The sequence below is a fragment of the Penicillium arizonense genome (assembly GCF_001773325.1).
Source record: "Penicillium arizonense strain CBS 141311 chromosome Unknown PENARI_contig017, whole genome shotgun sequence".
Classification (NCBI taxonomy): domain Eukaryota; kingdom Fungi; phylum Ascomycota; class Eurotiomycetes; order Eurotiales; family Aspergillaceae; genus Penicillium; species Penicillium arizonense.
The window spans coordinates 451,050-466,475 of NW_019173294.1; the positions used below are offsets into that span (position 1 = coordinate 451,050).

At 48.2% G+C, this 15,426-nt stretch overlaps 6 protein-coding genes across 6 annotated transcripts; 3 read left to right on the top strand and 3 right to left on the bottom strand.

The window, feature by feature from the left end:
* Nucleotides 1-124: 124 nt before the first annotated feature.
* Nucleotides 125-817, bottom strand: PENARI_c017G01742 (uncharacterized protein; the record flags this gene model as incomplete). Its single annotated transcript, XM_022634252.1, has 3 exons — nt 125-213; nt 300-603; nt 659-817. 3 exons carry the CDS (start codon nt 815-817, stop codon nt 125-127), a joined length of 552 nt encoding a protein of 183 aa, XP_022485817.1.
* Nucleotides 818-2,108: 1,291 nt separating this feature from the next.
* PENARI_c017G04629 (methionine aminopeptidase 2) lies at nt 2,109-3,736 on the top strand (the record flags this gene model as incomplete). Its single annotated transcript, XM_022634313.1, has 7 exons — nt 2,109-2,148; nt 2,198-2,302; nt 2,365-2,960; nt 3,012-3,278; nt 3,328-3,489; nt 3,543-3,629; nt 3,680-3,736. The coding sequence occupies 7 exons, from the start codon at nt 2,109-2,111 to the stop codon at nt 3,734-3,736; spliced, it is 1,314 nt and encodes a 437-aa protein (XP_022485838.1).
* Nucleotides 3,737-3,968: 232 nt separating this feature from the next.
* PENARI_c017G11826 (sphingolipid delta(4)-desaturase family protein) lies at nt 3,969-5,483 on the top strand (the record flags this gene model as incomplete). The annotated part of the gene is made up of 3 exons (XM_022634447.1): nt 3,969-4,148; nt 4,309-4,587; nt 4,665-5,483. The coding sequence occupies 3 exons, from the start codon at nt 3,969-3,971 to the stop codon at nt 5,481-5,483; spliced, it is 1,278 nt and encodes a 425-aa protein (XP_022485810.1).
* A 637-nt stretch (nt 5,484-6,120) lies between these two features.
* PENARI_c017G08698 (uncharacterized protein) lies at nt 6,121-7,305 on the bottom strand (the record flags this gene model as incomplete). The annotated part of the gene is made up of 7 exons (XM_022634386.1): nt 6,121-6,555; nt 6,607-6,696; nt 6,754-6,869; nt 6,923-6,981; nt 7,044-7,066; nt 7,136-7,206; nt 7,266-7,305. 7 exons carry the CDS (start codon nt 7,303-7,305, stop codon nt 6,121-6,123), a joined length of 834 nt encoding a protein of 277 aa, XP_022485869.1.
* A 1,675-nt stretch (nt 7,306-8,980) lies between these two features.
* PENARI_c017G00137 (fascin domain-containing protein) lies at nt 8,981-9,560 on the bottom strand (the record flags this gene model as incomplete). Its single annotated transcript, XM_022634217.1, has 2 exons — nt 8,981-9,179; nt 9,274-9,560. The coding sequence occupies 2 exons, from the start codon at nt 9,558-9,560 to the stop codon at nt 8,981-8,983; spliced, it is 486 nt and encodes a 161-aa protein (XP_022485813.1).
* Nucleotides 9,561-14,135: 4,575 nt separating this feature from the next.
* PENARI_c017G06097 (UBA and UBX domain-containing protein) lies at nt 14,136-15,186 on the top strand (the record flags this gene model as incomplete). Its single annotated transcript, XM_022634335.1, has 3 exons — nt 14,136-14,217; nt 14,272-14,612; nt 14,680-15,186. The coding sequence occupies 3 exons, from the start codon at nt 14,136-14,138 to the stop codon at nt 15,184-15,186; spliced, it is 930 nt and encodes a 309-aa protein (XP_022485889.1).
* Between the last annotated feature and the right edge of the window lie 240 nt (nt 15,187-15,426).

Below are 15,426 nucleotides of genomic sequence, written 5' to 3' on the forward strand. Positions count from 1 at the left end.
CTCAAATATGTTATCCCAAAACTTTGACCCCTCCTCAACACAATCATCATACTCTACCATCCTCTCTCTCAGCCTGTCTAGAATAGCCTTACACGCCTCCTCTCTTTCTTCATCCTCACTAAACCTATCGGTCACCATATCCAGCCTCTCCGCAACCTCTGCCAGCATCCCCAACAGCACTGCAAAGCTCCTCAGGGAACCTGCGATCATCCCCTGGTACCCATCTGCATGGTCCCAACCGGCAGGATCATAGTGAGACACGTCCCCATCCTCTCCACCTACCATCACCATCCACTCACTAACACTTCCGAAATGGAAGCAGAGGTTCGTGGGAGGGGAGTCATCATCAGGATAGCGCTCGCCGTACAGCTCGTCAGCGTCGTAGGGCTCTAGGGATCCCGCGTCTTTCGTTAAATGGGTGGAGTCAAAACCAGCGCATTGGAGCTTGACGGCAGGGAAGCCCACGGTAGTCAGAAAGGTTCTTGTCCCTGAATCCGTGAGGGCTGATGGTATGCCGGATTCCTCAGGTTGCCACAGAGAACCAGCACCAAAGCGATCTTCAAGCCAGACTTTGTCTGAGCTGGGGGGCCGGGGCATATTATCCTGGTTAGGTCAGCCATTGTTTGTTGAAAAGCCAGTTTGTTTGAGGAGTAGTTACTATGATTGAAAGGAAGATTTGCAACCGGTTCTGTGGACGGTCGAAAATACAGGATAGCAATTTGCATGATTGGGCAAGGTGAAGGGCGTCAGGGATATTGTTGAGGCTTCGGTAAATCCAGAGAAGGATCTCACGAGGAAGATTCAAAAGAGTAGACATTTTTCCTATTTCGCAAAGCAATAGAATGGATTCACCAAGAAACGTGTAAAGCGAAATTTGCGATTATCGAGATTATCGCTGGAATCTTCAGGGGCTACAATGCCAAGCTATAACATCGGTCACCACCCGCAACATGATCGGTTGTGCACCAGCAAATAAAATGAAGCTTTTCGACCACATACTATATAAGTTATCAAAGTATTTTTTTGCCGTAGTACTCTTGAGCTTCCGCAGGCTACTATGTCTAATTTTTAATCATCACGAAAGCAATGTGACGTGGATATACCTCAATAATTTATAGGTAACGAGGCTTTAATAACATCTTTAGGTACCTGGGGAGTAACTCCTTTGGTAATGTAGACTGCTGAAGGTAAAGGAATCTTGAGTTTGCCACTATTGGCTGTCTTGAAGTTATTTTTAAGCTGCATAGAGGCCTCTTTAGCAAAGTATACTTCCTCGTTCTGGTATTTCTTTTCCTCTTCATATAGGCAACGCGAAGATGCAATGCAAAGGCAATATTAGAGTCATAATCCGAAATCTGCCCTTGATAGTTTTGTTTGCGGTAAGGAAATTAGGACATGCATTGTAGAGTTTTAGTGGTGAAACTGATTTCGATCCATCCAGTAACTCTGTTGATCCCGCACTCAGTCCACTTTACATGGATTTACGCCATGGATGCGATTCTATGGCAAAATGCCTCCTTGAGGAAGGAGCGGACAAGAATCCTATCAAGCTTTATCCTTTCAACAGAGCGTTAAAGGATGGGGCAATTGAAACTGTCCCGATGTTGAGATATTTGATAAAATGGTATTAGCTGGAGCAAAACAGACACTGAAAACCAATACCCAGCTCAAGGATGCCGCAATAGGATCGAACGATGAACAGGCCGTTTCAACTGAAGAGACTGAGACTCGGATCAACAATGAAGCATCAAGTACAGATTTTGAGGCAGTGTTTAGAGAAATCATGGCCTAAGTTAGACATGCTGAGGCAGAAGCAGAGGACGCAGATATCAAACGCACACTTTCAAGTTGGTTGTGGCCCCGTGTCTACCCAGCGCATGAAGGAATGAGTGAAGTGAATGGGCGAGGTGAAGCTGGTCATGGTTAAATTACGAAAGTAGTATTTGGAAGGTATAAATAAAGTCAATAAATAGGAGAGCAGAGTAGAAGAAGAATCGAATAAGTATGAAAAGTGAAGTATGAAAATCATTATCTTATCAGCAAAAGTCTTCCCCGACATCCGAGATAATTCCCCTCTTCTGTCTCTTTTGCCTCTTCACTCACCAACCATGGCAGCTCAGGCTACGGAGAAATTGGACCAGCTGGACCGTAAGTATCTCTGGGATTTTTAAATATTGTGCGACTGACAAAACGCCAGTGAACGGCCAGAACCCCCCCGAGGCCGCCCCCGCGCCCGACGCGGAGGACGACTCGGATGACGAGCAGGAGGGCGACGGTGCCCCAGAGGCAGGAGCCGCTGGAGGTAGGTGCATTTGAAAGTTCTATTTTGCCTTTTCGCAGAGGTTGACAACCGGATTCCCGCAGCCGCCAAAAAGAAGAAGAAGCGCAAGACCAAGAAGAAGAAGAAGGGTGGCGCTAAGGTTCAGAGCGAGCCCCCGCGCGTCCCTGTGTCCAATCTCTTCCCCAATGGCCAGTACCCCGAGGGCGAGATTGTCGAGTATCTGAACGACAATGCCTACCGTACTACAAACGAAGAGAAGAGATACCTTGACCGCATGAACAATGATTTCCTGCAGGAGTACCGCCAGGGTGCTGAGGTCCATCGCCAAGTCCGCCAGTATGCACAGAAGAACATCAAGCCTGGGCAGACTTTGACCGAAATCGCGGAGGGTATTGAAGATTCAGTGCGTGCTCTGACGGGCCACTCCGGCTTGGAGGAGGGCGACAACCTGAAGGGTGGTATGGGCTTCCCTTGCGGTCTGAGCATCAACCACTGTGCGGCTCATTATACCCCGAACGCCGGAAACAAGATGGTCCTGAACCAAGGAGATGTTATGAAGGTCGACTTTGGTGCGCAGCTCAATGGCCGCATTGTGGACAGTGCCTTTACCATGTCCTTCGACCCTGTGTACGATCCTCTTCTGGCGGCCGTCAAAGATGCCACCAACACTGGTATTCGGGTGAGTTCATTGACACATTTGAATATCTAGCAGAGGCTGATATGTGATTAGGAAGCTGGAATTGATGTCCGCATGAGTGACATCGGTGCCGCTATCCAAGAGGCTATGGAGAGCTACGAAGTCGAGCTCAACGGCACGATGTACCCGGTCAAGTGTATTCGCAATCTGAACGGTCACAACATTGACCAGCACGTCATTCACGGCGGCAAAAGTGTGCCTATTGTCAAGAGCAGCACCGACCAGACCAAGATGGAAGAAGGCGAGGTCTTTGCTATCGAAACTTTCGGTAGTACTGGAAAGGGTTACGTGCGGGAGGAAGTAAGTTTATTGCGCGAAGAGACTGAAATCAAGTGCTAACATTATTTAGATGGAAACCTCGCACTATGCTCTCGCTTCTGACGCCCCCAATGTTCCCTTGCGTCTTTCATCCGCTAAGAACCTGCTGAACGTCATCAACAAGAACTTCGGAACCCTTCCCTTCTGCCGTCGTTACCTTGACCGATTGGGTCAGGAAAAGTATCTCCTGGGTGTAAGTTCATGTTTTGAGTCCGTTCGACATCTCTCCAGCTAATCCAAATATAGTTGAACAACCTGGTCTCCTCGGGCATTGTCCAAGATTATCCCCCTCTGTGCGATATCAAGGGCTCATACACTGCCCAATATGAACATGTATGTTTCTATTTTTGTTCTGCTTGAGCTTTCACTGACGTATTATCTAGACAATTGTGCTCCGCCCGAATGTTAAGGAGGTTATTAGTCGCGGCGACGACTACTGATTTGGAATATCTATAGATCCCAAGTATCAAAAGCAACAACATTCAAGAAGCAGCCCATTAGTGATAGGTGAAGCGCCCGTACTTCGTACTCCGTAGTGTAAAACGGGTTAGCAGTCGATCCTGCCAAGCCATCCAAGTATGCCGTGTCGCCCCACGTGGAACATTCGACTCCCGACTTTTTCTCATTTGCCTCTCTCCTGTTCTGTCACTTCTCGGTCAATTCGCATACAGCATGACCGCGGTCGAAACAGCCACGCCGCACCTCCGGGTGTCGGCGAAGACGTCCAAAACAGAGCCCGCTTCCACCAGAATCCAGGCACCCGAGGCCCTGGTCGACGACCACTTCTTCTGGACATACACCGAAGAGCCACACCGCTCAAGACGCCAGGCAATTATCAAGGCCCATCCGGAGGTAAGTGACATTGTTTCGTGGGCATCCGGTGTGGTCTGGGGGTTCAGGGACAACTCCGTGCGGAGTTTAGCGGAGAGTCCCTGCATACACCTGGCCACTGTCTCGGACGGCGAACTCCCGAACAGATGCAATCACGGTGCTGATTCAAGTCTCAATCCAGGTCACCAAGCTATGTGGCCCCGAGCCTCTCACAAAATGGGTCGTTCTCGGCGTCGTCTCCCTGCAACTCACCTGCGCCTACCTCCTCCGCAACACCTCCATGCTCGACTGGCGCTTCCTGGCCACGGCATACGTGATCGGTGCGACCTGCAACCAGAACCTGTTCCTCGCCATCCATGAGATCTCTCACAACCTCGCGTTCCGCTCGCCCATGGCCAACCGCCTGCTGGCCATCTTTGCAAACTTCCCTATCGGAGTTCCATACAGTGCTGCCTTCAGAGTACGTTCACCTCCCAGACCATGACACCAGCAGACCAACCCCGAAGAAAGCACTGGACTAATACAAATCCCACACAGCCTTACCACCTGACCCACCACAAATCCCTCGGCGTAACAGGCCTAGACACCGATCTCCCAACAGCAGTCGAAGCCTTCTTCCTAAACTCTCTGCTAGGAAAGACTTTCTTCTGTACCTTCCAGATCCTCTTCTATGCCGTTCGCCCAATGTTTATCTACAGCCCCCCATTCACCTACATCCACCTGCTAAACCTAACCGTCCAACTGAGCTTTGACTACGCCCTGACAAAGCTTTGCAACGGCTCCATCCAACCAGTCGTATATTTCCTGATGAGCTCCTTCCTCGCGGGCTCCCTACACCCCTGCGCTGGCCATTTCATAGCCGAGCACTACTTCTTCTCTAACGTCAAGACCGGCGGCACGGAGTCTCTGACCGAACTCAAGAAAAACGAGAAGTCCATTCCCCACCCGCTTGATTCCCTTCCTCCCCCGGAGACATACTCTTATTATGGCCCCCTCAATATCCTCACTTACAATGTGGGTTTGCATAACGAGCACCATGATTTCCCGGCCATCCCCTGGACGAAATTGCATAAGTTGCATGAGATTGCGAGTGAATTCTACGAGCCACTTCCTTGTCATCGGAGCTGGGTTTGGGTTATTTGGACTTTCATCTTGGATAAGGATGTTGGTCCGTGGTGCCGTGTGAAGCGCGCGCAGGGTGGTCGGATTGTTGGTGGTGGGAAGAAGAATGATGGTGACTCTGGTGCTGCTTCGAAGCAGGGTACTGGTCGTGGTGGTGAGGGGATCTCGGCTGCGTCGGCGGGTCCGGCTGGTGAGGAGGGAGATGGGTGGAAGGAGAGTGAGATTCAGTGTTAGATTTTTCGTTTCTATCTTGGATTTGGTTATATACATTACTGGAGTATTGGGAATACAATTGGTTACAATTTATGTTTTGTCTTCTAAGTTGGACTTCATCGTGAACATCTCCGGACATGGGAACGTTTAGGTATGTGTATGTTTTGGATTCTCTTTGCAGGAGTCAACTAATTGCAAGGATGAAACAGAAAGCCTCCAATTACATGGGCATAGGGCTAGGAGTAACAGCAAGCACATGAATTATTCTGCGTGAGCTCGAGAATCGTTTATGGAACAAATAACAACCGAATCAGAAGACGGCGTCCGTTCATCATGATAAAATGAAATTAGACAAGACAGGATGGGTAAAGAGACAAAGGAGAAGGAAAAGGGGACAGAGGTAGACATGCGGGTGTCTTAACTCGAGAGGAGATCCGGAAGCCCAGAGACAAAGAAAACGAGATATTGATACCGGGAAAAATAAGAAATCAAAACAGACGCAGGCAAAGGGCTGATGCTAGAACAGAAAGGGAATGCTCTTCAAGAGGCAAAGAGTAGATGGGAATTTGAGAGAGGCGTCAGCGACGTAAGACCGGAGGAGCACGCGGGGTGAAGAGCGCAATGAACCCAAAGAGACCGTAAAGGGCAGTAGACCAGCTTAGAAGAAGAAGTAGGCGATCAGGAAGCTGAGCAGGCATAGACCTGCAACAGCCTGGATGGAGACGCCGGCTTCCGTTTGCCCATGTGACTGCTGCAAGGCCGCAGGTGCGGCCTTGCCAACCTCGGCACCGGTCTTCCGCTGGCGGAGACCTTGATCTGCAAGCCGGTCCTTGAGACGCTGAATCTGTGCGTTGGCTTCGGCGAGCTGGGCCTTGAGTTCATCACTAGAGGGTAGGGCATTGGCGACGGCGGACCTGGCACTTGAGAGGGCAGAGGGGACAGTCTCGCGCTGGGGAGAGGGCTCGGACTTGATCTTCTCGGAGAAATCGGGCTGAGGAATGGGGGAGGCTTCGTCGACGGAGCTCTTCTTGGGGGCAGGGGTCTCGAAGTTTCCTCCGGGAGAGGTGTAGGCGGGGGGTTCTTCATTAATAATCTGATGGCGGGTTGTTAGACTATGCGCATTGAAAGTTGCTGGGGGGCATACGGAATCATTAACCTTGTCGCCAGCGTCTTCTTCCAGCCAAGTCACTCGAATCTTGCGCTCAACAACTTCGGCCTTGGGGGTTTGATCGAACTAGACATAGATATTAGTTATTGGTCTTGTGTTGTGCACTTCGACAGCCGAACGTACAATCTGGGTGACGCTGGCCTGTTCCTGTCCAGGAGCGACAGGGACGGCCTGGACCAAGAACTTGTCCTTGCACTTGGCACCGGGGGCAGGCGCATCCTTCAGGACCTGTAGAAGCACTATCGAAACCATTAGTTCTAGCTTCTTTGTGCGGAATCGACTATCGACCAACCTTGGACCTCCACGGCCTTGCCCGCCTCGATGTGGCCCGAGTTAGGGCGCACACAGTAACTAGAATAGTCAAACGTCAGATCTAAGATATAGGGGTCGCGCAAGATATGGCTGGGACATACTGCTTGGGAGCGGTGGTTTTGACCTAGTGCGCCAGTGACGTTAGTACCGATTGTATTTCGCGACAAGTGCCTGGATGGAAGAGTGGACATACCTTGAATACCACAGATTCTTGGTTGGTGTTGGTAAGGCGCAGGACCTGGCATTTCTCATGGTCGAAGGGGCCTAGACATGGCGAAATCAGTTTGGCCCGGAGGCATCCAGAGGCGGGATCGGGGACGCACGGTGGAAGCCCAACTCGGAGGGCTCGATTTGGATAGACATCGTGGTCGTGAACAGGGTGGTACAGGTAACAAAAGAAGACAAAGAGAAAGGAAGCACGGGCACTGCACGTGGACAAGGTTGCAACTTGGAGGAAAAGGCGTTGGGAAGGATATCAAGTGCAAGCAGGCCGCAACGCCTCAGGAGTTTGATTACTGTCCACTTTGGGGAAATGCTGACTCATCAGTCAGGTGATGTCACCATTGACCCTTCTATACGATCAACGGCTCTTTTGTTTACTCTGGCTGATATCTTGTTTCATGAGCTGGCATTAGGCTACATAGACTGCTAACGATTTTACTATTTTTGACACTTGGTGCATCCTCAGATGAATACCCCCGCATATGATGCGGTGGGTCATCCCACGCCGGTTCTCCATTCACATGAAGTCTTTGTTGATATTGGTACTTTACTTCCAATTTGAATCACCCCAAATCTGAAAACTAAACAAAAAATGTGTCTCACTCATGCCATACCCCTTCCTCTTACCCATTTCTTTTATCTGCGGTTTGAACACCAACACAGGTACACCAAACTCTTTGATCGCACCCCACGCCATGGATTCAATGCCACCAGAACTAATATCCCGAGTGGTGGAATACTCCGTGAGCCGTCGCTGGCAGGCGGAGATTGAGAGGCACACGTTTTCCACCATCTACCTCCACAGTGCTAAGCGGTTCCAGGAGAGGGTGACTTCAACCAGACGAAATGCACCCCAGCTTTTCGAGAACTCGGAGTTGAGCCATAATTGAAATTTCCCAGAACGCTCTTAGCTTTTTAACCACTCAGGAAGGTGTGAAAACCATAGTGTTTACTGTATATTTGTTGCAGGAATCCAAGGAACGATGTTTTATCATGAATTTAGTGCGCACTACGCGAAAGGATGAAACCTACCACTTTAGTAGACATCTGTTAAGAAAATGAGGGCAAGCATAAAGGAAAGTTAAACGAGCGAGCTAACTGGCCTCGATGAGCTAGCAGTTTTAGGCACTCGTATTATAAGTAATATACGGATTGTTCAGTCACGTAGTATAGACTTTCGATACAATTTAATACTTGGAATTGAGTAAAGTCAAATATGGATTAACGCGTTTCCGAATAGGGTTCGTAAAAGATTCTATGAGAGCGAGGTGGTGAAACTGATTTCGATCCATCCTGTAAGGATGGACCAACCTTCAAAAAGGGTAGGTGCGGCCTTTGACATACATAAAGCTCACTCTATTCTTCCGGGTTGCCATACAGACCTTGATACTAAAACACTATTCCCGGAGCTCCCAGATATGCTTACACCACCACCTGCCTTTGCCAGTGGCCATGACAATCTTTGTCTAAATCATCCACCACGCTTCTTATTTTCTACCTCGGAAACAATCAACCGTCACCTGAGAATCTAGTGTTGTTTCCAACCCAGCTATGACAGCGTATGCGTCCAACAATGGAGAGGTCCGGATATATTGTCACCGTCTAGCTGTACTGAGAATGCCCTCCTCTACTTGTGTACTTCCCACCTTCTGGAGAAGCTGGACATGAACTAGCAAATAAATAACAGAGACCTTCGCATTTGCATAACAGTATAGGAAAAACCTAAAGAACTAGGCGAAAAACTATACCAAGGCCTATATAAGTGACGGCTCGCTCAAGGTAGACTTTATGACCCTATCTTGGCGCACACTTCCCCCTAGATCTCATGGATCAAGAACTTCTCATAGGCACCAATATAGTTCTGACAATTAACGGTCCCAGACCCAGAAACCCCACCGCCGCCAGTGGAATTGTCCAAACGAAGGTAGACGCCAGGAAACTGCACGGAAGCAATAGCCTTTGACCCGTCAGACTGTGGTTCAAAGCGGAATTTCTCCCACTGATCATTACCATACCTAAAATTTCTCCAGGTTAGTGATACCACTCAAAGATGAGACCTAGCAGGCTAGAAGCCAATTCATCAACCCTACGAGTGGAAGGTTTCCTCACTGGCAATTCACCGAGCCTGCACCATTTAGGTATGTCTTTCCAGGAGTGACTCCTTGGCCATCCAGGCGTAGATAAACACTTTGGAATTGGGAGGAGCGAATTGCGAATGCGTCGGACGTAGGGTCCTTCACAATCATGAATTTTTCCCATGCTCCAACATAGTTCTGGGCGTTGACTGTTCCTCCACCGTTAACGCCCCATGCGGTAACCGCACTTCCGTCAATTCGGAGGTATGACCCAGGGAACTTTTGAGATTCGATGCTGATTTGTGACTGCGTTGAAGACATTGTTGAAATTGTAATTTGCAAACTTAAATGGTAGATGTGGGACTGAAATCAGAGCTTGAACAAACAAGAAGACTTAGAGATGTTGCAACAGTTTTTTTTTTTTTTTGGCTGGGGAACCAGCCAGTTTTTATCTATTCAAACGCTTATCCCATGACGATGAATGGCTTCATCTAATTGTTATAACGCGTTTTCACTCCACAAAACCAACCGCAAACGGAGACAACTAATAATCAGACGCTCCAGAGAGAGACCCGCTATTAACGAATGCATCCCCCCAGTCAGCCATCAAAATAATGGCGACGTAAACTAGTTAACCAGACAGGGCCACCCAAGCCTTAAACAAGCTTGTACTGTATTGCATTTCTAGTACAGTAGAGTTCGGTCATTGGATGGAATATGGGGTATATAGCCCAATCCTAGGCCATTTCTGTTTTACTGATTGTTTGCTTCCAGCGTGGGTTCAATAAGCTATAGACCAGCTTCGATTGTTTAAGCTTTTTAGTTCTCACAAAACTTACTTCGAACGCATGGCGGCATCGGTTCTAGATCGGTCTAGGTGGCAGGCGTTGCCACTATATTATTTGTTTGTGAAATTCAAGATCGCATGAATCCGATAGGCTCTAATATATAACAAAGCAAACCTTGTAAGACGATGACGTAGGATAGCTTGAGAGACAGATTCAGAATCAGTCTTTTCTCACCGGATTTAGAAGCTGAACGACGGCAAGACCAGTGGTCTCTGCGTGATGAAATCCTACTTGCGTTCAGCTTGGAGAAATGAGTACGAGAAGGTCCGCCCGAGTAGAAGCCAAGCCTACAACAAGCTTGACTCGAAAAACATACTTGAATAGGTATCAAATGAGCTTTTTGTGACTGTCAGCTTGGCATTTTGCCGGTCGCCACGTCCATTGTCGGTGTTGTACTACTCCGGTGCGCACCCATACTTCCGTCGACACTGAGGTGCGGACCGCGCCCTTTATTCGAAGTCTCCACTAAGTAGTGCCGTGCAGTTTCAGGCACTTGGGTTTCAAGCACTTGGGCGGTACCACTCCTCGGGTTAGATCCGTTTATTTCATATCCGGAGATTACAGCGTCAGGTGCCCCTACACAGCATGTAACAATGCACTATAGACCCGCCTAATTAAACACAGGCAATCCTCAGACAGCCTAATGATGTTGGAAACCTATCAAATCCTGTATAGTATCCGACCAATTGGAGACATCGAAGACTCTGTATTGCATTACCCTTATTTTGGAGCATTTTATGGGTAGTCTAAATACATAATCGACGCATGGAAACTATAGTATCTCCGGTTTCAATGCAGTATTTCGTAAGTTATTGCCGACAAATGAAGCCTTAAACAGCAGCCAACCCAATGTCCTTGGGCTTGCAGATTCAGTTGGGGTTGGAACCTTAAACACGAACTTACTAAAATGGCTCCGGGTCAATTTAGTATTCGTGTTCGAAGCGGATGACCGCCGCCAATGCCGGGTACGCCACATGACGCTCGTCGATCATCCGAGCCCGCTACCTTATGCTAAATTCGCCCGTGGTTCGGCCATCTACGGTTCCGTCACTGTTAAAGTCACCCTCTGCTGCATGTAGTCAATCGGTATCAACTAGTACGAGCTTATTAATCAATATTGACGAACAGCAGATAGCCAAAAAAAGGGTAGTCGGCTACGGGCCGTCAGAGCCTATTCTTTCTTTCCACGTCGATGTGACCGTCGTGAAAATAATCAAGTGATATGCCTCGGGTATATGGATTGAATCCTCTTGAGTCCTTTGTGCATTTTTGAATAGCCTAAACGATAGTCGCATGGCTAAACAAAGCCCCATTCAAGTTAGAAGGTCGACGATCGAGTCAGAATTTAGTTCTCCGCCAGGTTATACCGGCGGTTCGAACATACGTGATAAGCAACATTATAAGAAATATCCTCATTGCTGCATAGGTCCATACATTACCAAACAAGAATAGTCAGATCTATTCTTGATGTGAAATGGAAAGCCACCTGTGGAATATCCTGTCATATGACACGACAAGACGAACGGAGAGTGGTCTCTTATTATTTTTAAGCTCTAACGTTTTGAAATGTCTCAACCAAGTGCCTTGACAATAAAACACTTGTACAAACTCTCAGTCGCCACAAAGCGTTGTGGAACAGGAAACTGGTTTTCTGATGCCAATAAAAACGCACGTATCATTTATTGCAGCAGTCAAACTGGTTACTTTGGGGTTCGCTCATCCAAAAATTCAGCTACAGCAGGCCGCGATCACAGAAGGCCCTCAAGCGACCTTGTGTGCGAGACTTTCCACATAGGGCTATCTAGTTATAAGGGTTTTAGTTTCGGTGCTATTTTGCTTGTATAATATACTAGGACAGTCTTCTAGTAGCGCTAGCATAGTATCGGGACCGTAGTCGAGGATTTATCCTACCGATAATTCGCTATATTTTTCTCTAAGCCGAAATAACACCTCCTAGGAGTAATAGATTACACGGCGAATATATACTATATAGGTTAAGAGGAAGATTAAGGGCACCTAGTAGATCGTCTAGGAACTAGTTACTAGGCGACCCTCTTTACGTGGTTGTAGAGACCCACTATAGGTTCGTAGAGTACTAACGTTATAGAATAAACGTGGATCTCTATAAGTTATCTATCTAGACCAGAACATTCCTATAGTATATGGCACCTTAGATCAGGAAGCGCTCGCTGCATCTGATCTAACTCAAAGCTTACTATCTGATATATTAGCACTACAAACGGAAGGTTCTAGCCAATCTCGAAAATTCCAGCCAATCTAGATGACGGCAGTCGGAGCCTTTCCCGGTCCACACTTCTCTAGGTCAGTCGACCGCCTGTACCGAATGAGGTGGTCACTAACATTTTAGATATTGTTTCTTGGGGTCGTTATAACGTATCCATAGTTGGGGCTATCCTTAAGAGTGGAGATTGGTTCGTCACTGACTGATTGTCATGCCTTCAATCAAGACCGTATCAACTCCCATCTAACAAGATATGCCAGCTCTAGTCATGCCTGGAAAGGTACCATTCAGTGCGGAAGCCTCTATTTCAAGTACTTCCTGTATGCCTGCTTCCTCTTGCGACGAGCCCTTTACACTCCGCAGGCCTACCGCAGATATTCCCCTCTTTTTCCAAAAGGATCTTGCTGTCCAACGTCTTAATGAGATTCACAAGTATCTATGATTGGCTGGGCTAGACTTTGCTCGTAATCTTCACTTGTTTCCTCCTGATATGCATGAGTTCCAGTTTGGATTCGACTACGCGCCTCCTTCGGATCAAACCTTTTCTCCTTTTAGTGTGGCAAAGGGCGTGGGGATATGTTAAGCTCGCACTTACATGATTTCTCTCAGCAATTGACGACCTTAAGCATCAGGGGAACTGTATTGGGAAATGACCTTTTCTGCCTTTGAATACGGACAAAATTCTAACAACCCCTTGCTGGCTAGAGATGACCAACGTTTCGGTGCAGTTATTTGAAAGGGCGCCTAAAGACCCACATGACCCGGAGGGTGATGACCATCCTGGCTTTGATATACCGCCAGCGTGGCCTGGTTACGTACGGAGTCCTGCTGAAGAAGGCAAATACTGGTTTATTTGCCATCGACATATCGCGAGGTTTGCCAACGACATCTATCTTTCTGCTGGCTGGGCTGCTCTTGGAATGCCGAAGCTGAGCTGCATGACATTGTGGACGATGGATCTTGAGCAATGCATGAGTTTGACTATGAGGTGGTAGAAGGAGCGGCGAAGGCCATCTGGGGGTCATTTAGTTGACGACAATCCCTACACACTCAAGACGCTGTCAGCTGGATGATCAGGCTTAGAGGTTTGGAGGAAGGGCTCATTTGAACATACTGGGGGCGAACTTGATGTTTAATGCACCTCCGTTCTATTGAGAGAACTTGACTAAGAAAAACTTATCTTCATTCATTCTCTATGCATGTTATTCTACAACTTTTGGCTGTAGAAAGAGCCATTGTATTGTATCTTATTCTGGAGCGTATAACCCTGACTTTCGCTATGGGGTTGATCACTTCCCTGCATCAGCCATTAAATCCAGTAAGCACTGTAGAATGCTGTCGGTGCATACAGGGATTCAAACACACGAAGGCTAGACACATTGACGGCAAATTGCGATGCAGTTTTGTAGTACCGCATGTTACCGGAAGTTTTTCTGTCATTCAGAAGCATCCCTCTAGCCGGTGACCACTGGATATGTTGCTTGCTGTAGTCAATTTTCTGGCAGGAAGCCTGACTTCCAAGGCATCGCCCCGTGCCACTTCCTGACCATGTTGCATAATATTTAGATAGACAGAGGCCCACGTCGTGTCATTTGACACAATCAGGCACCGATCGACCAAAAAATCATTGCCTTTGTAGCCATCTGAACAAGGTCAAATAGTGAAGCGTGGAGGGGAAGCTGGGTGGGCCTTATCGCTCGCCGCCTTTCTGATACGTCACTCGTGTTCTCAAGCCTTCACTCCTTCCACTCCCTTAACATTTCTTCCCTTTTCAGAATACTTATTTGATCTCTAAGCCTCTACATCATGGCGTCCGACTTAGACCAGCTCATTGAAATGGGCTTCGACAAAGAACGCGCTCAGATCGCTGTCACGAAAACAGGCGGCCGTAAGTTTCCACCCTTCGATGTGAAGGTGAACAGATCTCTGACAAATGAAACAGTGCAGGGAGCATTGCAGTGGCTTGAAGATAACCAGGACAAGTCGTTGGAGGAAATTCAAGCTCAGGCTGAAGCGCAAGAGGAGGAGGGCCCCGCACTTCAACCCGGCGAAGCACCACGCAGCTTGGTCTGCAACGATTGTGGCAAGAAATTCCGAAGCACCGCACAGGCCGAGTTCCACGCATCCAAGTCGCAGCACGTCGATTTCTCAGAGTCCACAGAAGAGATTGCCCCCTTGACCGAGGAGCAGAAGAAGGAACGACTGGCAGAGCTTCGGGAGAAGCTTGCGGCAAAGCGGGCAGGACAATCTGAGCAGGATAAAATTGACAAGAAGAACAATGAGGTATGTCTATTACTTTTTTTCTCTTGCTAGCTTGTGGCTGGGGTTATTTACTTACTTGGTTCCCTAGAAAATCCGGCAGAAGAGCACCAAAGAGAGCCAGAACGCTAAGGAGGAGCTCGAACGGAAACAAATGATGAAGGAAGCGGCAGCCAAGAAAAGGGAGAAGCAGGCTGACATCGATGCGAAGAAGCGTATCAAGGCAAAGATCGAGGCGGACAAGGAGGAGAGACGGCTGAAGGCCGAGCGTGAACGAGCTGAGCGTGCCGGCGTCGCCCCTCTTCCCGTGCCCGCTGCTGCTCCAGCACCCACTGCTTCCGGTCCCGCTACGTCCAAGCCAGCTTCCGCATATACAGAAACCCGCTTGCGATTCCAATCGCCGAAGGGTAACATCATGAAGACTCTCCCTGTTGACACCACACTGTTTGAGGTTGCCGCGGCACTGAAGGAACAAGATGGAATTGAGGTCCAGAGCTTTGTGCAGACCTTCCCTAAGAAGGTTTTTGACGCAGAGTTCTTTGGAGAGACTTTGAAGGAATTAGGACTCGTTCCCAGTGCCTCTCTAGTCGTTCAATAATGCCATAGCCTCCGATTCGGGATAATTAGCCCTAGCACCTCGCCAGGTAGATTTAAGGACTAAATACTAGCTATACAAACCTAAAATTGACCTACTTCAGGCTCTTATTCGTAGTGTATTCTTCTTTTTCTTCTGTTTACCTCGAGATCTGTTATCTATCTGTTATCTTATCTTGTCGACACGTGATGTCGTGATTGAGCCGCGTCTTGCTGCCTGAGAAGACGCGCTCAACGCATCCCG